At 51.5% G+C, this 27,130-nt stretch overlaps 11 protein-coding genes across 11 annotated transcripts; 4 read left to right on the plus strand and 7 right to left on the minus strand.

Annotated features, from left to right (window-relative positions):
• Positions 1–493: 493 nt before the first annotated feature.
• J4E84_003435 (uncharacterized protein) lies at positions 494–1,888 on the minus strand (the record flags this gene model as incomplete). The annotated part of the gene is made up of 1 exon (XM_049386047.1): positions 494–1,888. The coding sequence occupies one exon, from the start codon at positions 1,886–1,888 to the stop codon at positions 494–496; it is 1,395 nt and encodes a 464-aa protein (XP_049245896.1).
• A 325-nt stretch (positions 1,889–2,213) lies between these two features.
• Positions 2,214–2,600, minus strand: J4E84_003436 (uncharacterized protein; the record flags this gene model as incomplete). Its single annotated transcript, XM_049386048.1, has 1 exon — positions 2,214–2,600. The coding sequence occupies one exon, from the start codon at positions 2,598–2,600 to the stop codon at positions 2,214–2,216; it is 387 nt and encodes a 128-aa protein (XP_049245897.1).
• A 3,499-nt stretch (positions 2,601–6,099) lies between these two features.
• Positions 6,100–6,606, minus strand: CWF14 (G10 protein; the record flags this gene model as incomplete). Its single annotated transcript, XM_049386049.1, has 2 exons — positions 6,100–6,243; positions 6,301–6,606. 2 exons carry the CDS (start codon positions 6,604–6,606, stop codon positions 6,100–6,102), a joined length of 450 nt encoding a protein of 149 aa, XP_049245898.1.
• A 267-nt stretch (positions 6,607–6,873) lies between these two features.
• On the plus strand, positions 6,874–7,571 carry J4E84_003438 (uncharacterized protein; the record flags this gene model as incomplete). The annotated part of the gene is made up of 5 exons (XM_049386050.1): positions 6,874–6,916; positions 6,974–7,035; positions 7,191–7,337; positions 7,393–7,500; positions 7,560–7,571. The coding sequence occupies 5 exons, from the start codon at positions 6,874–6,876 to the stop codon at positions 7,569–7,571; spliced, it is 372 nt and encodes a 123-aa protein (XP_049245899.1).
• A 156-nt stretch (positions 7,572–7,727) lies between these two features.
• On the minus strand, positions 7,728–8,276 carry RPC19 (RNA polymerase subunit AC19; the record flags this gene model as incomplete). The annotated part of the gene is made up of 4 exons (XM_049386051.1): positions 7,728–7,849; positions 7,901–7,977; positions 8,030–8,121; positions 8,172–8,276. The coding sequence occupies 4 exons, from the start codon at positions 8,274–8,276 to the stop codon at positions 7,728–7,730; spliced, it is 396 nt and encodes a 131-aa protein (XP_049245900.1).
• Positions 8,277–8,610: 334 nt separating this feature from the next.
• On the plus strand, positions 8,611–9,315 carry PTH3 (Imidazoleglycerol-phosphate dehydratase; the record flags this gene model as incomplete). Its single annotated transcript, XM_049386052.1, has 1 exon — positions 8,611–9,315. One exon carries the CDS (start codon positions 8,611–8,613, stop codon positions 9,313–9,315), a length of 705 nt encoding a protein of 234 aa, XP_049245901.1.
• A 768-nt stretch (positions 9,316–10,083) lies between these two features.
• On the minus strand, positions 10,084–12,902 carry J4E84_003441 (uncharacterized protein; the record flags this gene model as incomplete). Its single annotated transcript, XM_049386053.1, has 3 exons — positions 10,084–10,219; positions 10,509–10,873; positions 12,063–12,902. The coding sequence occupies 3 exons, from the start codon at positions 12,900–12,902 to the stop codon at positions 10,084–10,086; spliced, it is 1,341 nt and encodes a 446-aa protein (XP_049245902.1).
• Positions 12,903–13,254: 352 nt separating this feature from the next.
• On the minus strand, positions 13,255–15,595 carry J4E84_003442 (uncharacterized protein; the record flags this gene model as incomplete). The annotated part of the gene is made up of 3 exons (XM_049386054.1): positions 13,255–13,301; positions 14,258–15,116; positions 15,167–15,595. 3 exons carry the CDS (start codon positions 15,593–15,595, stop codon positions 13,255–13,257), a joined length of 1,335 nt encoding a protein of 444 aa, XP_049245903.1.
• Positions 15,596–17,123: 1,528 nt separating this feature from the next.
• J4E84_003443 (putative NRPS-like protein biosynthetic cluster) lies at positions 17,124–20,878 on the minus strand (the record flags this gene model as incomplete). Its single annotated transcript, XM_049386055.1, has 3 exons — positions 17,124–19,746; positions 19,796–20,192; positions 20,242–20,878. 3 exons carry the CDS (start codon positions 20,876–20,878, stop codon positions 17,124–17,126), a joined length of 3,657 nt encoding a protein of 1,218 aa, XP_049245904.1.
• Positions 20,879–21,382: 504 nt separating this feature from the next.
• J4E84_003444 (uncharacterized protein) lies at positions 21,383–23,079 on the plus strand (the record flags this gene model as incomplete). The annotated part of the gene is made up of 4 exons (XM_049386056.1): positions 21,383–21,553; positions 21,604–21,926; positions 21,973–22,415; positions 22,463–23,079. The coding sequence occupies 4 exons, from the start codon at positions 21,383–21,385 to the stop codon at positions 23,077–23,079; spliced, it is 1,554 nt and encodes a 517-aa protein (XP_049245905.1).
• Positions 23,080–26,013: 2,934 nt separating this feature from the next.
• Positions 26,014–27,040, plus strand: J4E84_003445 (uncharacterized protein; the record flags this gene model as incomplete). The annotated part of the gene is made up of 2 exons (XM_049386057.1): positions 26,014–26,348; positions 26,401–27,040. 2 exons carry the CDS (start codon positions 26,014–26,016, stop codon positions 27,038–27,040), a joined length of 975 nt encoding a protein of 324 aa, XP_049245906.1.
• Positions 27,041–27,130: the final 90 nt, after the last annotated feature.

A 27,130-nucleotide genomic window follows, 5' to 3' on the forward strand; every position in this document is an offset into this window, starting at 1 on the left:
CTAAGAGTAGCGCTAGTTATCTCTAAGAAGACTCTAATACTACGTAAGGCTGCGCCTAAGTCTAAGGCTAATAACGCTAGTAACACTTTATAAGCGTAAGGCTAAAGTTAATAAGAAGAGTAATAATACTAAGGTTACCTCTAAGAGAGCTACAACACTTTATAAGTAAAAGGTAAAGACTAATAAGAATAGTAGCCGCGCCTAAATCTAAGGCTAACGACGGCACTAATACTAAAGTTACACCTAAGAAGGCCGCAACACACCTGACTACTAGTTCGCCGGTTAAAGGTTTATCGTGTGGAGTAGTCCTTTGCCTGTGGTCGTATGTGGCAGTTTTTGGAATTTTGGCTTTGGTATTGACAGACAAAAGTTCACAGGATCGTGATCCGCAGAAAACTTGGGCATGGGCAACCACAGTACGGAACATGATGCACGCACACTCCAGCTGCGGTAATAGATGAATCGCTCAATAAAATTTCCTATCTACATCTCCTCATGTCCGGTAATCACCGTTGATAGTGACATACTCGTGACTGAAATCACATGTCCAGAAGACAGCTTCCTCGCCCTCCTTCTCACTCAACCTAACCTTGATCTCCAAATCCTCAGCCTCTAGAATCTTGGCTGCCCTGTTCTCATCAACTTGCTCCGGCTCGCCCTTGACAAGTAGCTTCAACTCCTCACTGCCGTCCGTGGGGACAAAGCTAACGCTCGTCTCTTCGGGAACAACGGAGTCGACGCCTTCGGCGTAACCCGTCGCGCACAAGATACGGCCCCAGTTTGCGTCCTTTCCGTACAGGGCTGTCTTGACGAGCGGTGAGCGCGCAATGGTCGAGGCTACGCGGTGAGCATCCTTGTACGACGCGGCATTTGTCACCTTGATGGTGACAAATTTTGTCGCACCTTCGCCGTCTCTGACGACCAGTTTCGCCAGGTCAATCGAGAAGTCTGTGAGGACTTTTTGGAAAGCGGCAAAGTCTTTGGAATCGGCCGAGGCAATGGGCTGTCCACCGGCGGCACCGTTGGCTAGGATAGCAACTGTGTCGTTGGTGGACGTGTCACCATCGATGGAAATGCTGTTAAAGGACTTTCCAATGGCGGCGACGAGTGCTTGACGGAGCAGGTAAGGGGCGACGGGGGCGTCTGTGCAGATTATGCCTAGAAGCGTGGCCATGTTGGGATGGATCATGCCTGCGCCCTTAGTCATACCCGCAATGTGGTATTCTTGTTGAGTGCTCGGTAACGAGAATGTCTTTGAGACGAGCTTGGGGAATGTGTCGGTTGTACAGATTGCACGTGCGGTGCCTAGCCAGTGTTCGTGCGTGTCTCCGAGATTGTAGTATGCAGTGGGTATCTTCGAGGTAATTTTGTCAATGGGCAGGCGCTGGCCGATGACACCTGTGCTCATGACAATGCTCCGGCTTCCTTTCAGGTCGTCTTGCCCGTTCTTGTCTTGTATGAAGCACTTGTCGGTTTCTTGGCCCATGGATATAGCATCCTCAATACCTCCACGTCCCGTCACCGCGTTGGCGCATCCTGAGTTCACTACGACAGCCCGGATTCCCTCGCCCTTCCTCTTCTTCAGCATGTCCCTGCTGACTGTGACTGGAGCAGCTTGGAACTTGTTCGTTGTGAAGACGGCCGCTCCCGCGCATGGTGTGTCGGATGCGATGAGAGCAAGATCGTCGAAGCGGGTATTGGACGCCTTGACGCCAACATGCGCGCTTCCAGCCTTGAATCCGAGAGGATATGTGCCTGAAGTCGGAACATACTTCTTCTTTGCAGGTGGGATCACGCCGTCGCCGGGTGCAGCGTATGTTCGTATTTGCGAGGTGAAAATACGGTTTGTGCGGGCGAGAAATCGCGGGTTGGGCCGAGTGAGGGGCATTTTGGGATACGTAATGAGCAATCAATTGCACTGTGTGACGATGTCAGCTATGTTGACACTTGAGTCGTTGTTTGCGACTACTGCGATGACACAGGAACTCTCGCGGCAGCAACTGTCGAGGGAGCCCAATGCTGGGACCATACATACCTGATGATCTTTTTGTATCCCTTGTCTTGTCTGACTCACTCAATTGACGTCCTGCGCCCAATGAGTCTTGCGATGGAAGCTGCCCAAAAAGTTGGAGGATGCGCCTTCCCGCCGTTATCGCTGCCCGCCGATCCCCACGCGAGCCACGTTGAGTCAAAACCCCTACCCAGGTGCGCGTCTAGAGCAGCAACGCGCCCAGCGTCGACCCCATCAAATAACACACGAGGATCGCGTACCGCGTCATCACAACCCGCTCCTTCTGCACCAGGTACGGCGCGACAATGAAGAAGATGGCTGCTGTGGGCAGGCTGGCTGGAATTGACATGCGCAGGCCGCGCGCGAGCTGGGCCAACAGGGCGTAATAGCGGCTGTCCAGAGCTACGGGCACGAGGCTGTCGCCGCTGTAAAGCACCAGGAATTGGAACACCGTCAACAGCAGTGTTGAAACCAGCAATGCGTACTCGATGCCTTCGCGACGGCGCTGTTCCATGTTCCTGACGTAGGCGTCCAGAGTGCGTTCGACGACAGGGAGTAGTGGCGTTTTCTCAGAAGTAAAGGACAGCATGATTGTGGATTTTTTGGATTTGACGAATATGAGGTTTCTGTATTACGAGGCCTTCTACTTGTTATATGCCAGCCATGCGCTCGGGCGGTACACTCTTTGTTCGATACCAATATTGGTAGTCTTGGAACGCGCCTTGTGAAACAAGCGGACCCCAGCTGTTTGACATGGCATCTTGGCCTCACTCTCGGCTTCGGTCTTGTTGCGGCAGCCTTGCTCCCTTAAGATTGAGGATGACGAATGGGGAGAGCCCCAGTACAACCCACTCTTTGCAGGCTGTGGCCATCAGCGTTGGCAAGGCATCGCTTGCTGAGAACCTAATATGTGAGCACTCACTCGTGCGTATCAGGATGTGTGGCGTAGCGTAAACTACATCTTGACAAGGTTCCGCTATGTTTGATCTTTCCAAAATAGCTACTAACATCAGATGTGATGTCTTGGCCAGAAAGCGGCTGTTTCGCCAACATTGCGTCACTACCTAGGTACCGAGGTGATCGTTCACCGAAATCGACAAGTCGTCATGTTCCGTTGAAACAGCATGTGTCTGTCCCGGCTACTCATCGCGTCTCAAGATAATCTGCCCTAGCAGCCTTGCCCATCGATATCACAAGTCCGTGGAAGGTAATATTGAGGATGGGGATACTGAAAGCAGTCATGGCGTTTTACGTCGGCGGGTTTCATATAGGTAGGTAGCTTTCCCAAGGGTACAGTAAGACAAATCTTAGAGCGATACTCATAACAGTACATAACCTGAACGCTGCTGCACATGATACTCGTCATTTCTGATTTGCGCCGTGAACACAGTATCGCAGAAGTTGATTTTCTGCCACAGTGCGACGATCCCTTCTCATCATATCACAGCTGTGGAATGCTGCTTGCATCTAGATGTGTGACCGGTCGAAAGTATGGTTGCTTATCGCATTTCAGACTCCACCCTCGATGAGCAGCAGCTCTTTATGGCGTCTGGAACTCATGGTTCCGCAATACCTAGATATGAAAGAGAGGGCCCAAGGGTGCGATTACTACAAGGGCGGCCGAAGGGAGGAACACTAACCGTGAGTAGCCTGCTAGAGCAACATCTCGCTATCGCGTAGGTTGGTTCTGGAAGTCGGTGAGGGTCCTGGGCTCCGTTTCCCAAAAAGACTGGCACTTTCCACGCCGTGTAGGCGCACATATATCAGCTCTCTATCTTTGTGCATGCAGGTGCGGCGAGAAACGTGGGGAAAGCTCGGGGATCATCTGTGTTGAGTTTCAGCCAGCAAAAAAAAAACCACGAGGAGATGTTCTCCGGCTGTTCGTATGCAAAAATCGACGGACAAAAGACTGTCGAGTATATATGGGCGTTCGAGAAGCCATGCTCAGTAGCCTAAGGTTGTGAGAGGTAGGCTGCAAGGACAAACAAGGAGACGCTAGAAACAGCGCAAGTGCATTACGCTAGCCATTCCAAGATCCCAACCATCGGTGTTGAACTGTTAGACCTTCCGACTTCTTCAAATATGTGGCAATTTGATATCTATCAACGTGTTAGTCGTGCTGATCTCATCTTTGCGATTGTCTGAGCAAATGAGAGATGAACGGGATGATGGCATTTGTTCGTTTGGGTTTAGACGTTCGCATGTGCTGAGGGGAGTCGGTACTTCACGAGAATCTATGCGCGCAAAAGAAAGACTTCCAAGGTTGTCATGTTCATGCGGATGCAAGTGTTATCGTATGGATGTATTGATCCTGCCTGTACCAAGAGCTGTAAAATGCAGGTGTGAGCCCCTCTTGTGTACTTACCGGTATAGTAAGGAACGACGCAGCAGTCATTGGCTTCACCATGTAGCAGTTGCATGCGAATTCAGTGCCGTACGACTATGGTCGGGATAAATTGCGTCTCATCATAGACCACCGGGGGACCAAGCGGAACGCGCAAATCGATAATCATCCCGTGGTCAGTGTGGTGATTGTCTTCGAAAGCACGGTAGGCGGTGCTTGACCGTGCTTCCATTGTATTCTACAAAGGCACCTTTATCTGCTTGGTTTCAGGTTTGCGTTCGACATGCGATGATAGAGACACCTCGTCGGCATCACTAATTCACTCACTAAAAAAAGATATTGGACATAGCATGGCCATTTCTTCTACCTTCGTTCTTTACCATACCTAGAAACATTTCTTTACTTCGTTTTATCCAACACACATCGACACCCAGCATGAGTCCTATCATTAATATACCCCATGTATGGGCACGCGCAAATACAGCAAATCCAGTAATGTCAAATCTCGAACTCAACACTCTAAGCACAAGGCCCACGCGCCCTTCAGCGCAGTCAGCGTCGTTACCAAGAGCACTCGTCGTAGACTCGTCAACACCACCACCGCCGCCGCCGCCGCCAGCGGTCCCATCAGCCATGAAAAACGAAACACCGTCTGCACACTCAATAGCACGAGGGGGACCAGGAATGACTATCGGGACAAAGATTGGCCTTGGAATGATACCCGTCATGATCGCCTTCTGTGCGATATGTATCTACACCGCATTCTGGTGGCGCAGACGAAAAGCGCGGAAAGCGAGGCAAACTCTGCAAACACCTCCTCCGGCCCCAGAGAAAGACTACATGATACGTTTGCCGTCATTAGACAGCACCCGAAGAGGAAGCAAGATTTTCAACATGTCCGCATTCAGCACTCATGTCTCTGACGGCCGGCACAGAGAAGCCCAGGTTCTCGGTCAAAGCAGAGAGTACATTCGAATGGTGAATCAAGACCAAGAGGATGATGGCGCGACACCAAAGACACCCGCGCGCAGCATATCGGAGAAGGGTCGCTCCGGTCGAGACTCGCCAATTGATGGGGCTAGCCCATTCCGACTAACACACAGCGAATTGGCCAGGAGGAGTTTGGGATCTGAAATATCAGAACTATGGCCCTCTCCACCACCGACAGCTTGGGTTCGGCGGCAGGGCATTTTGGATTCCCTACCGGAATCGCGATTTGGTCGGGATATGAGCCGGAGATCATCACAACGTAGTACCAATTCCAATTACAAGCGGATGAGCGACGCAAGCTCGGCCTTCTGAGTTGCTGGAGAGGCGTTTTGGTTAATGGGTTGCGGGCAGGCGGATATCAAACATAGACTGGGTCTTCCCTTACGACTGGACGACTTGCGTAATGGTTCAAGTATACCCACAGGTTGCAGGCGTCCAGGTTGGGGACACCATCATTCACTCACTTTTCTCTGTATACAAGTTAACATTTGAATTATTATGTTCTGGTCAATAGACACACCCTATGCTTTTGTTGTGACCGTGTTCTCAAACTCATCTTAGCGGCCCATTCGGTATGAGCAGCCAACTTCAGCATCTCGTGGCAGTCTACCTGCTGACTGCACTTGGTTCTGTCGTGCGCGCTTGATTGCGCTTCTTCGCATCCTCCCTGGCAGTATCCGTAGAGTGTAGACAGCGTCTATCCCTATTAATCAGAGTATGGGTCTGTCCTCGCAGTTTCTCGTTGTCATACTGCTCAGTCGCTAGAGGCGCACCCTCTGCAGCCGCAGTTTACGCATTGGATCTCCTGGTTCTCTTTGAGCTGATCCCTGGGGACACGGCAAATGCAGGTCGAGCGGAAGTTTGTCTCCTTGGTCTGGATGCAGCGCGTGCAGCATAGCTACTCACGAGTTAGTTTCATTCGAGCTAGGAGGTTGCCTGTGTGGAATGGACTTACCTTCTCATAGCCTTGCTTCTTCCACTTGGCGATCAACATGGCATCTGCATAGCCGTTCTTAAGCAAATAGTCGTAGAGCTGCTTGCTGATGGCCTCCTTCTCGTAGTATAGGTCGTAGATGTAGCGCGAGCGTTGGTGGGTGATTTGGAAGATGGGCCACGTCATTTCGTACTTCTTCTTGCCCTCGTGCGACGCGTTCTCGGCGTCCTTCATCTTGTTCTGGAATTCTAGGAGGGTGTCCTCGATGTCATCGAAGCCCTCCGGCGGGGCCTTGCGCGAAGCGCGTGCGGTACGGACTGGAGGCATGGCTGAGCTGGTTGTGGTAGGCCGAAGTCTGCGAATTTGGCGCGAGGTAAAATATCGATTATGGCGACAGATGCGGTCGAGCTTGGAGTATGCTGTAAAGACGTTGAGGGTATTTGTGGATTCAAGAGAGAAGCCTTCGATAACTTTGCGACTGCGCCGGGAGTAAAATCCGCGCTAACGCCAGGTCTTGGCATTCCACTCCCGCGAGCCGCATCGTCACTCCAGCTCCGGCTTCAAGACGACTGGAAGCTCCCCAACACCGCCAACATGGTCATCAACCCCACCTACCTCGCTCAGCGCACGCGCTCCTGTTAGTCGAACACGCTCACGGAACATTGGGAGAATGGAAAGGCTAACGCGGGCACAGCGGTCAACTGGACTGATGCGAAGAAGAGGGTCATTCACAGCTACCGGGACTGGCTCCGGTCGGTACGTTAACTCCCGGAGATTACAAGTCTTCTGAAAGGAATTTGGGGTCTGGATACAGCATGTGTACGGAAAGAGCTGGAATGTGGGAGGGAAAGCGTGGGATGCGGAGAAGCGGGCAACAGGACCTGGAACCTGGGCTGACAATAACTCTACAGGCTCCCGAAATCCAGACCATGTACTCGCTGAACATGCCCGTATCTACGCTTCGAACGAAAATGCGGCAGGAATTCGAGCGGCATCGATACGTGAATCAACTCAAAACGGTAGATGTACTGCTGTTCAACAGTCATCAGGAGTTCCAGGTACACCACGGACCAACACGCTTTGATAGTGGGGAAGGTACTGATAATCGTACAGGAAACACTCAACTTCTGGAAACAATTGTCACACGTTCTCAAATACTTCCGCGCGGAAGAGGATCCCAAGGCCCGGCTACCAAGCAACTTCATCAACGGCTTCTTGGAGGTACGCTCACTCTTTGCGTTAATACTCTCGCGGAATCATATGCTAATGCGCATGTATAGGGTCGCAACTGATTTGTCCATTACTACCAAAGTCTGGGGACAATCAAGAACAAAATTCGGTGTATATAGCTGAAGACAATACCATTTTCCTTTCCTTTCGCCAGTTGACCATGCTATCCTTGAACGCCAGCAATGCAATACTCTCGTAACTATAGGCGCGTTACGGACCTACTCTTCCATCTTGTTCACAAAGTCATCGCGTGCAATTGTGAACTTCTGCTCGACGACATCACACATGGCCATGAGGTCTTCAAGGCCCTTCTCCAGCACGGTGTATACGCTGACACCATCTAGTGAAGTGTTAGCCGTGGAATCAATTTAGCCGCGCATGCATGACCTACCGTATGTCTGGATGCGCAAGTTCATCTTGGCTTCTGAAGGATGCGGAATGGAGTAACCACAGAACTCGACATCGGGGCTATGGAGCCATTAGCTGTTTACTCATCTATGCGCTGAGAGTTTTGGCTTACTTCTTGTGGATGATGTATCTCAGCGCGTTGCCTAGCGTGTGGTCCTCGCCATCAAATTGGAAAGATGCTGCCGTCTCCGTCGCACCGGATAGCTAAGACAAATTAGATACGTGTTTCTCTCTATCATTCAAATCGTACGTACGACTCTGATCCTGTCGCGATCGATCGCCGGATCAATCTCCTCGTTGTTCTCGGAGGTAGGATCCAAGATTGGGACCTGCGTGGGTTCTTCTGTTGCGCCTGGCATTTTGGCCTTGTTCCTTGCTCTTAACTTAATGAATAGCGGATGTCGGTCGAGAGATAATGCGTTTATGTGACTGCGTCTGAATGACGATCCTGTGTTCGAGACGTGACTTTGCGATATCAAAATTTTGGGGCGGACTTTGGTTCGGCGATTCGTTGGTTGGCCAGACTTTTCCAGCCCTATATTGCTTGGCGCCATGACGTGGGGCGTGGGGAAGCCCCTCTGCATCCGCTTCAACTTTTTGTCTCTCGACTTTGCCATCCACCATTGACTGCTTTACCAGCTCCCAACACCCCCGAAGCCAGCCGAGGTCAATCTTACGCACACGACCGCCACCATGCCGCGCGCCTGCTGCCTCAACCGCGATACGAACGAGACGAAGATCCAGGTCTCGATAAACATCGATGGCGGCGACCTCTCACCCTACGAGCACAGCGACTTCTGGGCGGCCTACGACAAGAAGAGTCTCAATGGCGATGGCGAGAAGGTAGACAAGGATCACGCTACCCAGAAGTCGACATCCCAGGAGATCTCCGTCGACACCGGCATCGGCTTCCTCGACCACATGATCCATGCCATGGCCAAGCACGCTGGCTGGAGTCTGCGCATACGGTGCAAGGGCGACCTGCACATTGACGACCACCACACGAGCGAGGATACCTTCTTGGCGCTAGGCACCGCCTTCAAGAATGCGCTACAGGGAAGCACGGGTCTGGCACGCTTCGGACACGCATACGCACCGCTCGACGAGGCACTGTCACGCGCTGTCATCGACCTATCGAACAGGCCATACAGCATCATCGAGCTGGGTCTTAAGCGGGAGAAGATTGGCGATCTGAGCTGCGAGATGATCCCGCACTGCCTCCAAAGCTTTGCGCAGGCGTCGGGCACCACCCTCCATGTTGACTGCATACGCGGTGACAACGATCACCACAGGGCAGAGAGTGCCTTCAAGGCGCTTGCGGTCGCTATCAGGCACGCGACAACAGTGGTGAAGCAGTGGGAGGGTGAGGTTAGGAGTACAAAGGGCGTGCTGTATTGAAATTAGGCAGGCCATGAAAGAAATTTGTCAGCGTAACCCTGGAACCATGCCGTGAAGCCACACAAGCTATTACCAACTGTACAAAAGAGCTGTAATTGCCGCCATGTCCATCTATCCGTGTACTAATACGTACATCATTGGGTTGGTGAGTCATTACCCGACTGAACCTATCATCACCGTGCTCTACAGTCCCTATGCTACAGCCACGTATCGACGCTGCAAGATTCTGGAACTGGGGGTTCAGATTCCACTCCCCAGCTCTTGTAGGCGAAGGTGCTGTGAAGACTGTGAAGTTTGATACTTATCGTATAGCGTATAGCATGCACATGCACACCGACTTGACGCTCGGCAGTATCTTTATACCGTACTGTATCTGCTACAACCTGTGCTGCATCATGAAAGCTTTTACAGTCCGTACATGTATTGAGAAGGCCACAACTACATTCGAAAAGTTGGACTATCAGTAACCCAGTTGTTACGCCAAACATTGTCTCCTTATCCTCACTGAAGTTCATTCAAGAGCGAAGCCAGTCTTGATTTCTGCCATTCGAAATCATGCGTCATGCTGTCGAGAAACCTCTATCGCGCTCCCTATTATGGTAGCTTAAAGGTTGCGAAAGCCTTGTCTATACAAGACCACTGCAACCTGTTCATGCCAGGGTACTGATGGTAGCCAGTCCGATACCCATGTTTTCACACTGTCTGGACACTCCAACCCTGTGAGTAGATAGAATAAAACCGCCGCAGCGCTAAGTTGGAAAGTCACAGTTACACCATCTGGTGCTTCCTGTTGATAGCCTGTTCCAGTACATGTGAATGAAGGAATGACTCGATTATCCTTCTTAGTGCGCCCGTCCGAAGCATAGCAAAGCCAATCCCAAGTAACATGTATATCGGGTCCATACTGAACGAGCAGAGCTATTATATGTTGGTATTCAGCTTGATACGGGTAAGGATTGAAGAGATGCCAAAGGAGCAAGTTCTCCAAAAAGCACCTCCATGGGGTTGTGCCTTGGAAAGGTTCATTCAGATCAGCGCCATGCTCGAGTAGCACTCTCAACACTTGAACACGTTGATGAACTGATGACGGGTTCGTCGAAAAACTCCAGAGTAGAGACACTAGCAGAGGTGGCCAGGCTTTTGTTCTGTCCGTGGCCAGGTCCGGATTCTGCCGCAACATAAGCGACACATACTTGGATGCGGAATAGGCGATGGCCACGGCGAAAATGTCGGGATTAAACTCTTTAGAGACAAATCCCATGATGATAGCCTTGAGATTCATCTCCTGTGTGAGTGGCAAATTAAGGAAATCGTCAAGTTTGGACCAGTGTGCTTTCATCTGCTCTTCCTCTGTCTGTTCCACAATTGGCACTAAATATTGCAGTAAAGTGCAGAGCTTGTGTTTCACATCCATTGGACCTTGCTTCCCGAAGTGAATGCCGATATCTTGAATCGAACCAAGCGTCCATGCGATAGATGCCTCTGCCTTGAGAGCGGCGATCGATGCTTGGGCACAAAGCTCAGGCATTTCGAATGCCATACCGGCTTCGGTCATGATCTGGTGTCTCATATCATTTCTGTCAAGGAGTTCTGCCATAGATCTGTGTGCTAGTCTGACACGTTCGTGGCTCAGCTTTGACATCTCGATCTCGTGCTGGGATCCATGGAACGCATCGCTCGCAAAGCACTGTCGGCATTCTAACAGTCCTCTACTGCGCGCGTTGAATCTTTTACGAACTGTGGCCGCAAATAATACCATGTCTTCACCTTTCATGAACTGTTGAAGGCTTGGGGCGTTTAATATCTGTTTGCGACTTTCATCGTCCAAGTAATGGTGTGTAAGAAGTTCGTCCCGGCCGGGCATTGTACATAGTAAGAGTGAGCGAGCGGTGTTTCTGCGATACTGAGGCTCAATAGTTGACAGTATGTGCATGTACATTTCATCCAGTTCGCGGGGAAGACGCATCAGCCGCCCTTGGAGGTCAGAAACACGGTCCGCGTTAGCCAACCCGTTGAGCAAAGAATTGCATGCGAGGTAGACCCAAAGGAAGACTCCTTCCGCAGCGGAGGTGATATTGGCAATGAGAGTTGCATAGCCAGAATCCTGTGATACGAGTTGCGCAAACGCAGGGTGTTCGCTCAGCGTGTCTTCGGTATATGTTTTGATGTCCTCTGAGGTCAAGTCGTGTATGGGTATGCAGAAGTCTCTATCCTTTCCCAAATGTATCTCAAACTCATTTAGGGGTCGACTAGCCACGCAAAGCTTTGCTGAAGGACTTGCCTGCATAGCGCGAAGCAGACGTAGTAAGTCTTGTACATCTGGCGCCGAATTTTTACGTATCTCTGCACGGTCGTCAAATTCGTCGAGGCCATCGATGATGAACAACATAAATATGTTGAAGCTAGGCGCCAAGTTGAAAAGATTCTGGCAGCCGTTCCACAAGACGTCCTGTGGAAATTGAAAATCTGTCCCGGCGTGCGTCCACTCGCGTCGTGGAAAGACTTTCGGGATGAGCTGAGGGCATTCCTTAAGAGCCTGGTAGAGTATTGATTGCAACAATCCCCTGAATGACCGTTGCAGAATCGTTCCTTGTCTCCAGAGGTAACAGTCGATGACGAGCAATGAGCGCGATCCCAGCCAGGATTGACAATGCAATCTCAGATCCGGGTGAGTAGCAATGAACTGACCGATGCGAGGATATGAAGTTAGTGTACGAACCGGACATTCGATATGTTCAAGAACTTACCTTAATCAAAGTACTTTTCCCCGCACCAGGTTTTCCGTACACCCAGAACACGTTTCTGTTAGCATCGTCCAGCCGTAACCAGTTCTTGAACTTGTTTTTGTGAACAGATCCAAACAGGTCTCCAGCCCCATCGAAGATCCAACTAAACGTGTCTTTATGCGCTCGCTTTACTTGATCGGCTCTACTCCTGAGTTCTGAGGAATAGAGTGCGTGTAGACATTGCCTATTCGCCTGGGAATCTTGTTGATCTTTGAGCCATCGCTGTAACTCTACCACGAGCTCTGCTGTAGTGTTCGCGGTGTTCGAGTTGTTTTCAGTTACTTTGCGAACCCTACTCAGGTGCTGCTCGATGATCTTCATGTCATGGTCGATGGAGAAATTGTGTGACGCTATCTTATCGCCAAGGTGGTCCACATTGCGATCTATGTTCGGGATGTGGGTCATGATAATGTGCGCCTTGAGCTCTTCTGATAGTCGGTCAACCTTCGCCTGAGACTCGTACAGCTGGCGCTGCTTGCGCCGTGCTTTGAATGCTGCAGCCGAGGCATGAAGGAAGGTACGGGGACCCTTCAGTCGAAGCGAATCCAAGAGAGCTATGTGCTCGTTTATAGCGACCTCGCTTTGAACAGCGAGACTCTGGATAATATCGCCGTTGTGATTTTGCTGCAGGTCCGCAACATCTCGACGTAGGATCTCCACGGCTGTACGTAGATCTTCGTGGTCTTTCGGTAAGCCGCTGCGAGAAGTTTGGATCTCCTTTGCGGTTGCGATGATCTTTCGAGAGAGTTCGGCAATTTGTATAACATTACATGCCAAAGAGAAGGCAGCCACACCCTCCATGGAGAAGCGATAGTAAAATCTTGTTCAGAGATCGTGAGAACAATGGAGTTGTTTTGTGAATGTGCCGGTGTCTGCCAGGAATGTCCCACTGGAATGATAGATGTACTCTTGCTACTCACATGACAGCTGATCAGCGGTTGAGATTGTGGCTGCGGCACAGCATGAGGGGTCGGCACATCAAGCGTTATGATACGGCAACAATCCTTGCAAGCTGCATTGTCGTCCGGCCTGCCACATAATATAGATAGGTTCGTATTTCCTGACCTGTACCGCTACGCAATTTACTGTTAGCTTCGTGGTTCCTGGTCGTATTGTGGTGAGATCAGAGATGCTGATAACTTGATGTACCCTCTTATTCGAGTATCGCATCAATCAATACGAGCTGCTTGATTGACGGGACTGGGGTACTTCATTGGATAGCGACACCGAGATACTACCGATTGGTACTTCTGAATGAAATCCTCGGAATGATGTTTGTTTAGGCCTCTATCCCTCACAAATCTGTACGCGGATCCAGCAAGAGAGTCGAACCCCTTCTTCGAATTTGATGCATATCCACAGTCAAATTGGGAAGTAAGTGGCAGCATGAAGTTGCGCAAACGTAGCAAGATAATTTGACCAGCGTCCATCGGTTTCCCATGGCGAAAGCGGGACCACAGAAAGATGAGGTCCATTTATTGGTGCATGTGCTGCGCGTCGCAGCATCAATCGTGCATGCGGGGAGACGTGTTACTGGCGGTGTCATCATACACGCGACTTCTCCAAATGCGTTAACGCCTAGTGTCTGCAGAAGGCGCGCTGTGTGTCCATGCGGCTTCGAAAGTGGAGATAGGAGAAAAGGGGACGCTGCGATGCGACGCGCCTCGAGGTTGCAGGCAGGACTATGTGGAAGGACCAGTCGGCCTGCGCTAGCCCGAATGAGACCCGGAATAGAAGCCGCGTCAAACGAACACGGTATCTCCAATGCTTCTGAGGAAGTTTACCCTTATAACCACCTGGTATGGGGTTTAAAGACTCCATATCGAGAGTTCGTACTTCGACATAGACTCTCGCGCGCGTGGTGTCGGAAGTGAAGACGGTAGAAAGGTTATCAAGGCTTAGAGAACCGTGGCTGGTCCGTTTAACGATCAGCCTGAGCTTCTGGTCACGGATGGAACGATACTCAAAAAGCTGATGTTGTACTTTCATTGTGCTCAAGGATATCTTTAGTGGCTCAATGACGCCTGCAATGCAATAATACCTGTGTGAATCCAGGCTAATGTACAGAATAATAATGCTCAAAACCTGGAATAAATGTATGAGATGGGTGTGATCGAATTCTGGAGCGGGAGACACATACCTTATTTCATAATTACCCGCTCTCGTCATGTAGCGCACCCACTTTACACTGCTGTAGTTGCTCTTCTCAAACACCTTCAGGTATCGCACAAGTAGCCCCGAACTCGTGAACATCAACAACGAGAAGCTCAGATTGAGCGGTGGTCGGGACCACGCCTTCTGGTTGGTCATGCTGGTCAGGCTGGCCTCGGCACTCAGCACAAACTCGCTTTGCCCTGTGAATCTCGGTATCTTCCAGACGATGTTGTTGTGCTCCGGCTCGTACTTGGCTTTGCCTTGTGATGTCCGCTCGGTGATGCGCGCCGTGTTGAGGGGTGTTGGTATCCGCACGACAACGTTTGTCGCGAAAAGCTTGGAGCCATAGTTGGCGCGAATAGCAATGCTGTATTCGACCTTGGTCTTGCCAACCTCGTTGACAATGGCGTGCACCTTAAAAGGCAAGTTTACGTTCTCCGTTGCTCGGTAGCGCATCAGCTCGAACTCGCCGTCGGGCGGAACGAAGGATATTATCCTGTCCGCATCGAACTTGCCCAGCTTCACGCATTGGTGGAATTGGCAGTCTTCCAGCGTCACACTTCCCGCTGCCGCCCTTGTAGCCTTCGCGCCTGCCTTGTTTCCAGACGGTTGTTGTAGATGGTCTTCGCCCAGCGTTAGTCGGTCGTTGAGACCGAACTTGCACTCGGGTGTGCCCGAGAGATATGCGCGCATTATGATCTGTCCGTTCACGTCGGCTCGCAGTACTGTCCCCGTCGCGGACATGAGCAGGTTGACGTCCTCGATGACATCGACGAAGGCTTCGTTCTTGCGGTACTTGATATCGGCCCGCCGCCAGGAAAGGGCACCAGTTGCTTGCATTGTGATCTTCGAGGAGTCCTCCTGTGATTTTGTCAGCTGTTGTTGCTCTGGTCGCGCTCGATGTGACCTACCATTGCCCTTTCCGACTTGACACCTTCAGTCGTGATGTACATCTTCAACGTGTCTGTCTCTGTATTCTGTGGATATCCAAAGTCCAGAATCTCGTCCAGCAGCTCATAAACCAGTACGAAGTTGTTCTTGACGGCCTCCTCGTCGAACTTGCCGAAGTAAGCCTTTCCCAATCCCACCAAACGGTACAGGAACTCAAAGACGAGCGCCGCATTGGCATTGCTCTTGGTCACGGCGACCAGGTATATGTTCTCGTGTTTGACATGGCTAAAGGTGGTGGAGCCAAGGGTGAGGATGGGCGAGCGTACTTGGGCGTTGGAGATGACCTGAATGCGGAAGACATCGGCAAGTCGCGGGCGGCAGTCGTTGCGGAAGGCGCGAAAGATGAGGTTCTCACCCTTCTGGTTGAAGATGAGAATTCCAGAGAGCATGGCAGCGACGTGGAAGGGGACAGCGGTTGTCGGCAGGGAATTGGCTGGCTTCGGCGTGTTGATGCTCGGAGCTCCACCCACCACGCCGCCGCGGGATTGAGCTCGGACCGTCTCGCTTGTAGCGATTAGGGGTCTCAGGGACGGCTTGCATCCCGAGGTCCTCGCCGTAATCAGGGCACGCCATCCAAGTACATCAATCGAAGTAGCGATAATAGAGCTTCAGCAATCTCATCCGAAGTGTTACGATCAATTCTATCTATATTCAACGGCTAGTTGAATACCTATCTCAGACACACGCGCGCAGAGACAGGCTCTCCCTACCTGGAAATCGATACGGAATGAGTACGACTCAGGCTGTGGATTCTTTGAAGGACCGAGTCTACCAAAGGCTGCTGTGGAAATGACCTTGTAGCGTCTCCAGACTGAATTCTACACCGTTCGCTCAACCGTCAGTAGTACCAGACCACGGCTTGAGCGTCGGCAGTTTCTGCGGATCCAGCTTTGCCATCAAAGCAGCGTACTCCTCCGCAGTAAAGCTTCTCTTTATCTCCTCCATTCGCATACCAATGTCATGACGCTGGTGATATAGGGCTGCGTATTCTTCCTCCAACGTGGTAAACTGATTAGACGCAGGTGTACTAGGGAACTCGCCTCGAGGCTCTGGCGTCTCTTCTGTCGATACACCTGACATTGGACTACTACGTCGTCATTATGCCTTCCGAGCAAATTTTCTCAAAATGTTGCTTACCGCATACTTGACCCTTGAGGTAATTCGACGGTAGTCGGCACTAGACCTGGCGAGTTCGACATGTTCTCCGGTCGATTCGGCTTTCGAGACCTGATTTGGTCTTCGAATTGACCTCCTGAACTTGGCTGAGGGAGGAAGAAAGCTGTGGAATCTTGCCCATATGGCTGTGTTGTAGGGAAAGGCGTTGCACCGTAGGCACTGGGCTGAGGAGCTTGGCCATACCCAGCATACGCTGGTCCCGATGTGATTTGAGGACTACCAAAGAATGAATCTGAATGGGGATGTGGGCGGTGGTCATCCGGTATCGTAGGACATCGAGGTTCCGTACGCCGTGGATCTTGGACAAAGTTAGGACGGTCTCGACTGTTTCGTAGGGACTCCCCCTCACTTTTGCCGCGCCCGGTCATGTTTTCGTTATACTTTTCCACCTTGGGGTTGTGCGTTCTGGGGATGAGCGGCTGCGAACTGTCGCTTTCAGGGGTACAGGGCGCCGCAGTGGTAGAGCTCGCACGGGTCTACTTTCGGACGGCTTTCACTGCCTTGACTTGCGTCTTTGAACAAACGAGATCATTACAGGCGGCACGCAATACTTCCTCCATTTCTAAGTAACTCTGTATTCATCGTTGAACTTGCTCGCTCGCTTGCATTAGCTCACGAGGGGTGAGTCTACAACATCGCAACATGCGAACAACCGAGGATTTGGTTCACTTCATTTATTATCTTTACACGTATGGAACGAAAGACGATCCCGCCACCTCTTCCGCCACCTCGGCGTGCGGTTCACATGACATCGAGCGCCTCCAATAACCCGGAGATCTCCTCTACAACTTCCTCAACGCACTGTCCAGCATCTACAGGTATCACATCCGTCTCTGATACATCAGCCGTCTCCCAGATGGCCAGCTGACTCTCCACCATATTGTCTTTCATGTAATGACCACCTCTTCCTTTCGTTCGACGCACAAGCTCTTCCGGCTCGACTTGCAAGTCCACAAACACAACCCGTATCTGTTCATCCATCAAACCCCGGAACTGATCCCGATATGACTTCTTCAACGCCGAACAGGAGACGAATACGCGCTCGTGGTCTTCCTTAGTCACTGTATCGAGCGCTCGCTGTCTAACGCGCGCGAGCCAAGGGGCGCGAGCGACGTCATTGAGGGGAGTACCGGCAGCCATCGATACGATGGCTTCTTCGGTGTGTAGTTCGTCGCCCTCGATACAAGGTGCTTTGAAGTGAGTGCCGAGGCGTCGTGCGACAGTGCTTTTCCCGCTACCACAAGGCCCGGCAACTACAATGACAACGCGTCTCATCGGCTTCGCGACTAAAGTAGTACGTATCTGCCAGGCAGCACTCTGGAATTGTCTGACAAATGTCTTCACAAAGGCTGCATCCAATACAGGCGCTGTCTCGAGAGAAGGCGAGAAAGCTCTGGCGACAGTGGTATCATATGTACGCGAGGGACCGAAAACGTCCTTGTCGTACTTAGATGCGAAGAAGTCAGCAAGCTTGATGGGTGGGTTCGCTACGGCATCCTGATTGGACTCGCGAAGCCTGCGCACCCATTCCTTCGGTTCAACTTCATCAAATTGGAGGCCGGCTTCTCGAAGGGCAGGAAGTAGATCGTCGGTCCAAGAGAAGGTCTTTGCGTTGGTGACATTCGCCACTACAGATCCAGCGTCGCTGAGCGAGATCTCCGTTACGGCTTTCGCAATAACATCGACTGGTGTCCAGCTTGGGGATTCTTGCAGTCGAGGTAGCGCACCGACAGTAAGAGCAGACTGCATCATGAGCGGTATTGCTTCAGTTGAGTTCCACACACCATGAACAGTGTCCGCGACGATCTGACCGACACGTAGAATTCGCGCTTTGACACCGGTCTCCTTCGCTGCCGCCAAGCACAAGTGTTCGGCAACACATTTGCTCTGGGCATATCCCATGCTCTGAGCCCAGTCAAGCTCGGCTAATCGCTCAGGCGTGCGCATATCGGGGCATCGTGCGACGGTACTGACCGAAGAACAAAAGTCGAAGGATGCCGGCTTGGTTGATGATGAAGCCAGGCAGAGGTCAATCAGGTGACGCACACCAGCAATGCAGTCCTTCTCAAATGACATCAGGTTCTTGTTAAAGTTGACGCTCCATGCGCAGTGAATAACACTGGTAAGACCTGAAGCAACACGCGCATACGTCGTATCGTCTAAGCCGAGATGGGGCTCGGACAAGTCAGAAGGTATGGCTTGTATTTTCCTGCGTCCGGAGAGCGAAAGGGTGTGGTACAACTTTCGCTGTATGAGAGACTCTCGAACCCGGCGAGCTGCGGTCTTGTAGTCTTTCGCTCGTACAAGACAGTAAACTGTGTCAATATCCGAGCGGTGGAGCAGTTGTACGAGAACATGAGCGCCAAGCGAACCGGTCGCACCAGTAAGCGCAGCTTGACGTCTAGCAATGGGCTCGAAGTTGCTGTATTGAGCAATAAGGTCTTGCATTTGCGCAGTGACCGACACAACTTGTTCTTCTTGCCCGGTGCGAAGACTGTCGAGATGTGCGGCGAGAGATGCAATAGAAGGATGGTCAAATACCACATTCTGGCCGAGCTTCTTGTCACCGATGTCAACGTTCTTGAGAATCTCCGTCCGGATTTGGATCGATTGCAGCGAGTCCAGACCTAGCGAGAAGAAATCTGTGGTACGTCCGACTTCCCCTGCCTGCGTCAACTGTTTGGCCAGGACAGTACGTAAGAAGTCCTCAAGTTCCGGAACAGTCAATGTTTTGAGATCTCCTTGAGCCGTTGCGGCGGCATCATATGCGTTGTCAATTTCTTTGGCATATTGCTTGTAGAATTGCTGTCTTATCACACTGCCTTTGTCGGTACGTGGAAATTGACAGCCATACGGTAGGATCTGAACCATGTCCCTGGATATCCTGGCGTACGCTTCGGCCGTCTGATTCGCAGCCTCAATAACGGGCCAGATCTCATCCACGACTTTCGATTCCGGCATGCCCTCGATTGCTGGGACGACAAGAACGCCAAGGTATGGTCGACCTGAACCAAAGACAACCGTCTCGGTTACAGCTCGATGTGACCGGATCGTTCCTTCCATCATGACTGGATTGAACTTTTCGCCATTCACCAATACGATTGTATCATCGAGACGCGCAATGTATTTCCATGCCTTCTCGATCGTAGGGTGCGGTTCGAACAGGTCTTTCGTGGCGTAACTGCCATCTGGTAGGTTCGAGGCGACCTTCGCTGGCCAGCCCGGCAAGACCGTGCATTCGTAGAGATTGGGTCCGCGTGATACCCATCGAAGATACGGCGATAATTTCGGCGACTCGCGAACGTAGTTCCATACCTTATCGTCGGCAGGTCGGAAGGATGTCATGAGTTGGCCTACTTCTGTGCTGCTCATAGTAAGCTTGGCTTTGCTGTAAGTGATCACATGAAACTTACGCCCCATAGTGGCCGACAAGATTGACCCCGCTGTTCACCAATAGGTCGCCCAGCGTGTCTGGGCAGGCACTCCCTCCGTACATGACGATCTTGAGTTGCTTCAATAGCTCGATCCCCTCATCTGTCTCAGAGAGAAGCTTGAGCGCATAAGGCACACCATAGAAGATCTCAAATCTATGCTGCCTCAATATCGTAGCCAGATAAGATTGGGTCAGGGGCAGGTCGGCGTTGTAGATATGGATGGATTTGCCGCTGTATATCGCGCGGAAGAAGTTGCAGATGCCGTGATTATGATACAGGGGAAGGGTAATGAATGCTTTCATGTCCATACTAATGGCATAATTGGCGATTGCACTTCGCTGTGGCTGGTATATTGGCTTCGGCAGTCCGGTAGAGCCTTTCTTCACATTAGCTCAAACACCAACAGACTGTTAGATAAAACATACCACTGGAGTGTATGATGTAAATGTTGTTTGAGGCTTCGACTGTATGGTCGAGCTGGTAGTCAAGGCGGGTGTCTGCATGGACTTCAACAGGAAAGTTGTAAGTGTTAGGCCTGGCAATTTCGCTGATCTGCAACCCTGGTATGGCTTTCTGAGCATCGATTGCAGATTGCGCATATCGTGAATCCGCCAGCAGATAGGTGGCTCCGGTTGTGGTGATAAGAGAGTCGATAGCTGCTTGAGATATACGCGTTGAAAGAAAAAGTACCGTATGGCCGAGTTTGGTAAGCGCAAGCATCGACACAATGTAATCCATATTGCTTGGTCCAAGAACGGCTACTGTGGTTGGCATCTCCGCAGAACTCGATCTTGTAGGGATGAAGGTCTGATAGTGTCGAGCTACTCTGTACGCGAAGACGTCCAACTGCTGCATGGTATAATCCACGAAGTCAACCCCAGAGCTCGGATACGATACGATGGTGACATGAGGATCACGACGCGCGCGATGCCGGACGAGCGCATCGACTGTCTTGATAGAGGATTCGTCTGGTTGAAGGAGGCCGTCTCGGGCATGCCTGAATGTAGATGGTGGTGTTGACGGCCGTAGTGGCGCAGGGATAGCTATCTGCGCTGGTGCCATAGTGATTGTGGCTTGTAACAAAGGCTTGCTCGAAGAGAAATGAAAGAGAGGCTGTGCTTTTAGAGGTCAAAACCGATGACAATCGTCGAATTAGTATCTGTCGGTTCTTCCTGTGCAGCTGCATTCCCCGGCTTCGACCACACGTTGGGGTGATGTGGAGACTTGCATACCTGCATACATCCGAGGGGCGGAAACACTTCTGATTTGACCGGATTCTCGTTAGCTTCGGAAAACCATCCGCGAGAGAGCTGATTAGATGACTGTCGTGATCGGGCTTGGTGCAAGAACTACTTTCCCCGCAACTAGCTTTCTCCAGGAAACCGAAAAACCGGGGTTCCACATGTTTCTCCGCAATCCAACCGCCATCAACATCGTGTGCCGCGACCAATGTCATGTGTATAAAGCTTCTGGCATCCGACGTTGCTGATAACCATCGCATCCCGGGTTTCGCGTCAACCTGGTATACTTCATTCCTCTTTTCCATTCATCGCAATGTCTCCATCAATGGACAAACACGAAATCCAATACATCGATGAAAAGGCAGACTCCATCGATTCGCCCAAGCCGCATCAGATCGTCAAGATCGACAACTTCCAAGTGTTGGGTCTGGCACCTGAAGATGCGGACTTTTACATCAACTACACGGAAGAGAAAAGGAAAAGAGTAATCCACAAGGTGAGAAACCGCCAATGCTGTGCGTCGAGTGACCCGCTGATCACTTGTAGGTCGATATCCGCTTGGTGCCGATGCTTGCAGTCCTTTATCTCATCTCCCACATCGATCGAGCGAACATCGGCAATGCGAAGATTGAGGGCATGGTTACAGACCTGGGTCTTGACGGTGTGCAGTGGAATATCGTGTTATCGGTCTTCTTCGTGCCGTACATTCTTCTCGAAGTTCCATCCAACATCCTCTTGAAGAAGTTCAAGCGTCCATCCTACTACCTCGGCATACTCATCGTCTGCTGGGGTATCATCATGGCCATGATGGGCGTGGTAAAAGGCTTCGTCGGTTTACTGATTACCAGAATTCTTCTCGGGGTGTTCGAGTAAGTTTGCACCACAGCGTGATGTTTCTGTGCTGACGAGATACAGAGCTGGATTCTTCCCAGGCGCGATTTATCTCTGCTCTTACTGGTACATGCCAAAGGACCTTGCGACGAGGATCTCATACTTCTACTGTGCGTCGGCATTATCTGGGGCGTTCAGTGGTCTGCTTGCTGCGGCCATCGCCAAGATGGATGGTGTCGGGGGCTACGAAGGCTGGAGATGGATATTCATCTTGGAGGGCATTGTCACCGTCGCCCTCGGTGTCTCGTGCTTCTTCCTCCTGATCGATTCTCCTGCGTTGAGCGGACGGTGGTTGAAACCCGACGAGATCCGCTTCCTCGAACTCCAACGATTCATCAAAGACGGCGGAAGATTTGGAGAGGAGCAAAAGGAGGGCTTCAAGTGGAGCGACTTGAAGGCCGTGCTATGCAACTGGCGCTTGTACATGCAAGCATACATCCTGCTTTGCATATCAGCATGCTCATATGGTATGTTTAACTCGCAATACGACCAGACACTGGCTAACTGTATGTAGGGACCAAGTTCACCTTGCCTACCATCACAAAGAGTATGGGTTTCAACAACACTAACGCCCAGCTGATGACGGTTCCACCATATGTGGCTGGTGCTTTGAGCTCCATCTTCTTTGCGAAGCTCTCGGACAGGTTTTACTGGCGTTTGCCGTTCGTTGCCATCCCGCTCTCTTTCATCTTCATCGGGTACGCCGTAGTCATCTCATTCGATGGCGATCTGGGTGGCAACATCGGCCCGGCCTTCTTTGCTATCATCCTGACTTGTATGGGCATCTACCCCATTCAGCCGGCCGGAAGCAGTTGGGCAGCCAACAACCTTGCTCCATCGTCCCGTCGTGCTATCGGCGTTGCTTTCAACATCTGCGTCGGTAACATCGGTGGCGTCATCGGCAGTTACATGTACCTGGAGAGCGAGAAGCCCAAGTACTACACTGGCTTCGGACTGTCGCTCGCGTTCGGCGCGACCGGCTTCATTGTCGCATTTCTCCTGGAGTTGTCGTACAAGTGGGGCAATACGAAGAAGGCGAGGCTTAGCGAAGACGAGATTCGGGCGAAGTACACGGATGAGGAGCTCTTGAACATGGGCGACAAGTCGCCGTTATTCCGGTACACTTTGTAAAGCAGGCGTTGTGGCTTTGGTTGCTGATGTTTCATATCGGCGGAAGTCTTATAATCGACTTCTGTGTCGGGAAGGAGCTTTACCGCGAGCTCAGTGACCGCGGGTAGTCAAGGGTCAACTCAATATTGAAGTGTACCCTGAAGGTATACACATCTTCTGCTTGACCAATGTGATAACCTTGGGTGTATTGTATACTTCAAAGTCAATCTTCCGTCTCGCGTCCGTGAACTCCAGGAGCACAAAAGCCATTACGATGCGTTATTGACCCAGGCTGAGATATCGTCCACTTCGGGAAAAGGACCGAAAGCAGAGGCATCGAGATCAAGCCAGTCAGACGTCTGCCAGTCATCGAGAAAGTTCTGCAACCCTGGCGTGGTCATGTCCATCGGGCTACCAAAAAGTGGCTGCCAGTTTTGCAAATCCGGTTCCTGTATCGCATCTACATCCAAAGGCGGTGGGTTTCCGCCATTGACCGCAGCTGATGATGCTGGTACTGGCTCCCGATGTGGTATGGCTGTTTTTCTCTTTGCTTCTGTGCGGAGTTCCTGCAGGATGATGCTGTATCGTCGCGAGGGCGAGTTCGACGCTGTTGCCTGGGCAAGATGTTGCAAACAGCTCTCGGCTTGATCTAGAATCCCGCGAGGATCCTCAGCTGAAGTTCTGTTATGGGTACTCTGTTGAATTGCCCAAACATAGACCACAACCAAAGCACAGAAACAGACGTAGTGAGTCCACCAAAACGCATGGAACAGTCGACCTTCCCGCGCCATACGATCGACTGCTTCTAACACTGATCTTGCTGCTGCAATGCACTCTGTGAGACTGTCTTGGGCAAGACTAGTCATCTCTGTGTTACTACGCCTGGCATTCTTCAGGAGAAACGGGCGATGGGCCAGAATTACAGCATGACAGTAGGACAGTTTGAGTGCGGTTGCCTGCCGTCGGAACGTAGGAATGAGACTGCTAGGGTTGACGGCGCCAAGGAAGGGTGGTAGCGATGCTTTCCACTGGCGCAACTCTGCCCCAAGGCGATGAGAGGCTGCAAGTCGGACCTGATCCGGCACCTGAGAACGGATTGGTCAGTAGGTTGAGCTGGAGGGTGTAGTGTGCTAACGTACTGGTTTGATCGAATAAACCTCTCGGGATATCTTTTCAGCAATTTGTGCCAGCCGCGCATGATACACGAGCGATTCTATGTGACAATCGTCTGTGTTCGTAGTATTTGGACCGGTGCTGGTCATGTCTTCGTCATTGACAGCGTCGGGGAAATCTTGGTCGATATCTTCATCGTGGTAGTGTCTGGGCCGCCCGAATATGACACCGAGATACTTGTCCAGCGTATAAGCCACCCAAAATGTGCGCTTTCTACACTGTTCACCTATGTAGTCGCGTTTGGCGGCATTCGCTTGACGTTTACGATCGTCTCTGCGATGCAAACCCAACGCTGAAATAATCTGTAGGGCATGGCCAAACGTATACCACGCTTGGTTGAAGCGACATGACATGAGAAGGTACAGGACCTGTATAAGCCTGCATTGAGCTGACTCAAGCTTTGGAATACCAGTCTCGGATTGTGTAAGTCGAGAAGCCTCAGAAAAGAGCATATCACTCTGTGACTGCATGTCGGCTTGAGGTGCTGGTGAAGGACCACTTTCGCTGCTCGTCTTTTCTTCATGAAACGAGGCAATGGCTAGCACAGACAGGACCACTGCAGTTTTAGCACGACCAATATCTACAACAAGATTTATTGTAAGTAAAATTAAAAAGGGTCTTCAATCAGAGCGATACATACCATGAAAGAGGGTTTGGTTGAGTTCTGCGTTCTTAGACACAGTTTCCAGCCAACATTCAACAGTTGGTCTGTGTAGCAGCCGATACGTCGCAATACATACATCAAAATATAGATGAAGAAGCTGGCGACTACGGTCCAGGGATGGCATCTGCAGTTGGCCACTTTCCAGGAAGGGCTTGTCACCAGCACTCATGAGTAGCTGGCGGTCTTCGTTGGAGCCTATCACGACCTGACTGCTTTCTTTGTTGGAGATGCGCCGCCATGCGCGACTCAAGAATGAGAGACCAGACGTTGAGTCGGAGTATTGCCCAGCTGCGATCTCAAGCCCAGGGGAAGCTCGCGAAGGAGGCTCCGTCTCCTCCCCAACGCGATGATTGCTGCCTACAGCCATACTCGGTGCGACACTGAGTATAGCATGAGGATAGCCTGGAACAGACGTGGTGCGCTGAGGGCTAGCAACGGCGGGACCAGAAGGGCGTGGGGAGACTACCTTGCCTCTCAGGTAGGCGGCTTCGTATTGGCATGTCTGGCCCCGGCGGATACAGCTCTCACATGGCTGGTCGCCGGAACACTTCGACTTCCTCGCCTTGCACACGTCGCATGCTCTCGTGACTTTCACCAATCGTTGCCTGGTATTGTTGGTTCCCTGCGCGGCGTCAAGGCTCCGCTTCTGTGGTACTGCCGTGTTGCTGGGTGTGTTTGACATGGCGGAGGGAGAAAGAGGCGGGCACGTTTCCGAGAATCCGTGCCGATAATTTAGCTCCGCTCGCCAACCTCCCCATTGCGTTCCCGAGGCACTTGGCGGAACCCGGATGCCTTAGTCCAGCCACTGCACGAATTAGAGGTCATCACAGGATGCAGTGCCACGCATCCCGCTGGGTCCTGTCCTTGCCCTGGTGTGGTCATTTGATGGTGCCTTCTCCGTCTCCGGTTCCGATTTTGTTCCGACAGCCTCGCGCCTTCGGTACCTAGGTAGTCATGGAAGATTCACTATGGATGTATATATCAACCAAATGGCAGTTCGTCCTGTCAAGACATCGCACACTATCTCTGCATTATACTGCATACCCCTGAACCCGTCCTGAAGCCCGCCCATCTGATTCCACCTAGGCATTACCGTATCGCGTCACGCTACAGCAACCATGCCTCTCCCCACACACTTCACCCTCAACACAGGCGCGCAAATACCGGCCGTGGGCTTCGGCACATGGCAAGCGAAGCCTGGCGAGGTTGAGCGCGCCGTCGAGACAGCGCTCAAAGCAGGCTACCGTCACATCGATTGCGCTGCCATCTACCGCAACGAAGCTGAAGTGGGTGATGGCATCAGGAGGAGCGGTATCCCTCGCTCCGACATCTTCCTCACTGGCAAGCTCTGGAATACCAAGCATGCACCCGAAGATGTAGAGGCAGCACTCGATAAGTCGTTACAGGACCTTGGTGTCGAGTACCTGGACTTGTTCTTGATGCATTGGCCTGTGTACGTTCGACCCTTGTTCCGCTGCACGCACAGTGTACTAACATAATCACAGTGCCTTCAACGGTGCTACAGGGAAGTGGTTCCCATTGCGTGACAGTGGCGTCTTTGACCTTGCCGACATCGACCCTGCGACAACCTACAAGGCCATGGAGAAGCTGCTCGACACCGGTAAGGTACGCGCTATTGGCGTATCCAACTTCACCGTCAATCGCCTCAATGATCTTCTATCCAAGACCGACGTTGTGCCGGCGGTAAACCAGATCGAAGCACACCCATACCTCCAACAGCCTGCCTTATTCGACTTCTGCAAGAGCAAAGGTATTCTCATCGAAGCCTATTCACCCCTCGGAAACAACCAGACGGGAGAGCCACGCACGGTCGACGACGAACTTGTGGGCAGCGTAGGACGAAGACTGGGCATGGATGGCGGCCAGCTACTTGCGAGTTGGGGCATTCAGCGCGGTACTGTGGTGCTGCCTAAGAGTGTTACACCCAGCAGGATCAAGAGCAACATGCAAGTCAAAGAGCTACCGAAAGATGCATTCGATGAGCTGAGCGGGCTGGAGAGACACAAGCGTTTCAACGTGCAGTCGCGATGGGGATTCGATATATTTGAAGAACTAGGCGAAGGGGAGGTACGAAAAATCGCAGAAGATTGTGCGGAGGAGAACAAGACAAAATTTACAGTGTAGATAGAAACATGTACTCTCATGAAGCCATCAAACCTGATACATTTCGAAACGTTCCAATGACAAAGCTTCAAGGCATCAGAATCGTAAATC

The sequence above is a fragment of the Alternaria hordeiaustralica genome (assembly GCF_023758085.1).
Source record: "Alternaria hordeiaustralica strain BMP 2776 chromosome Unknown scaffold_5, whole genome shotgun sequence".
Lineage (NCBI taxonomy): Eukaryota > Fungi > Ascomycota > Dothideomycetes > Pleosporales > Pleosporaceae > Alternaria > Alternaria hordeiaustralica.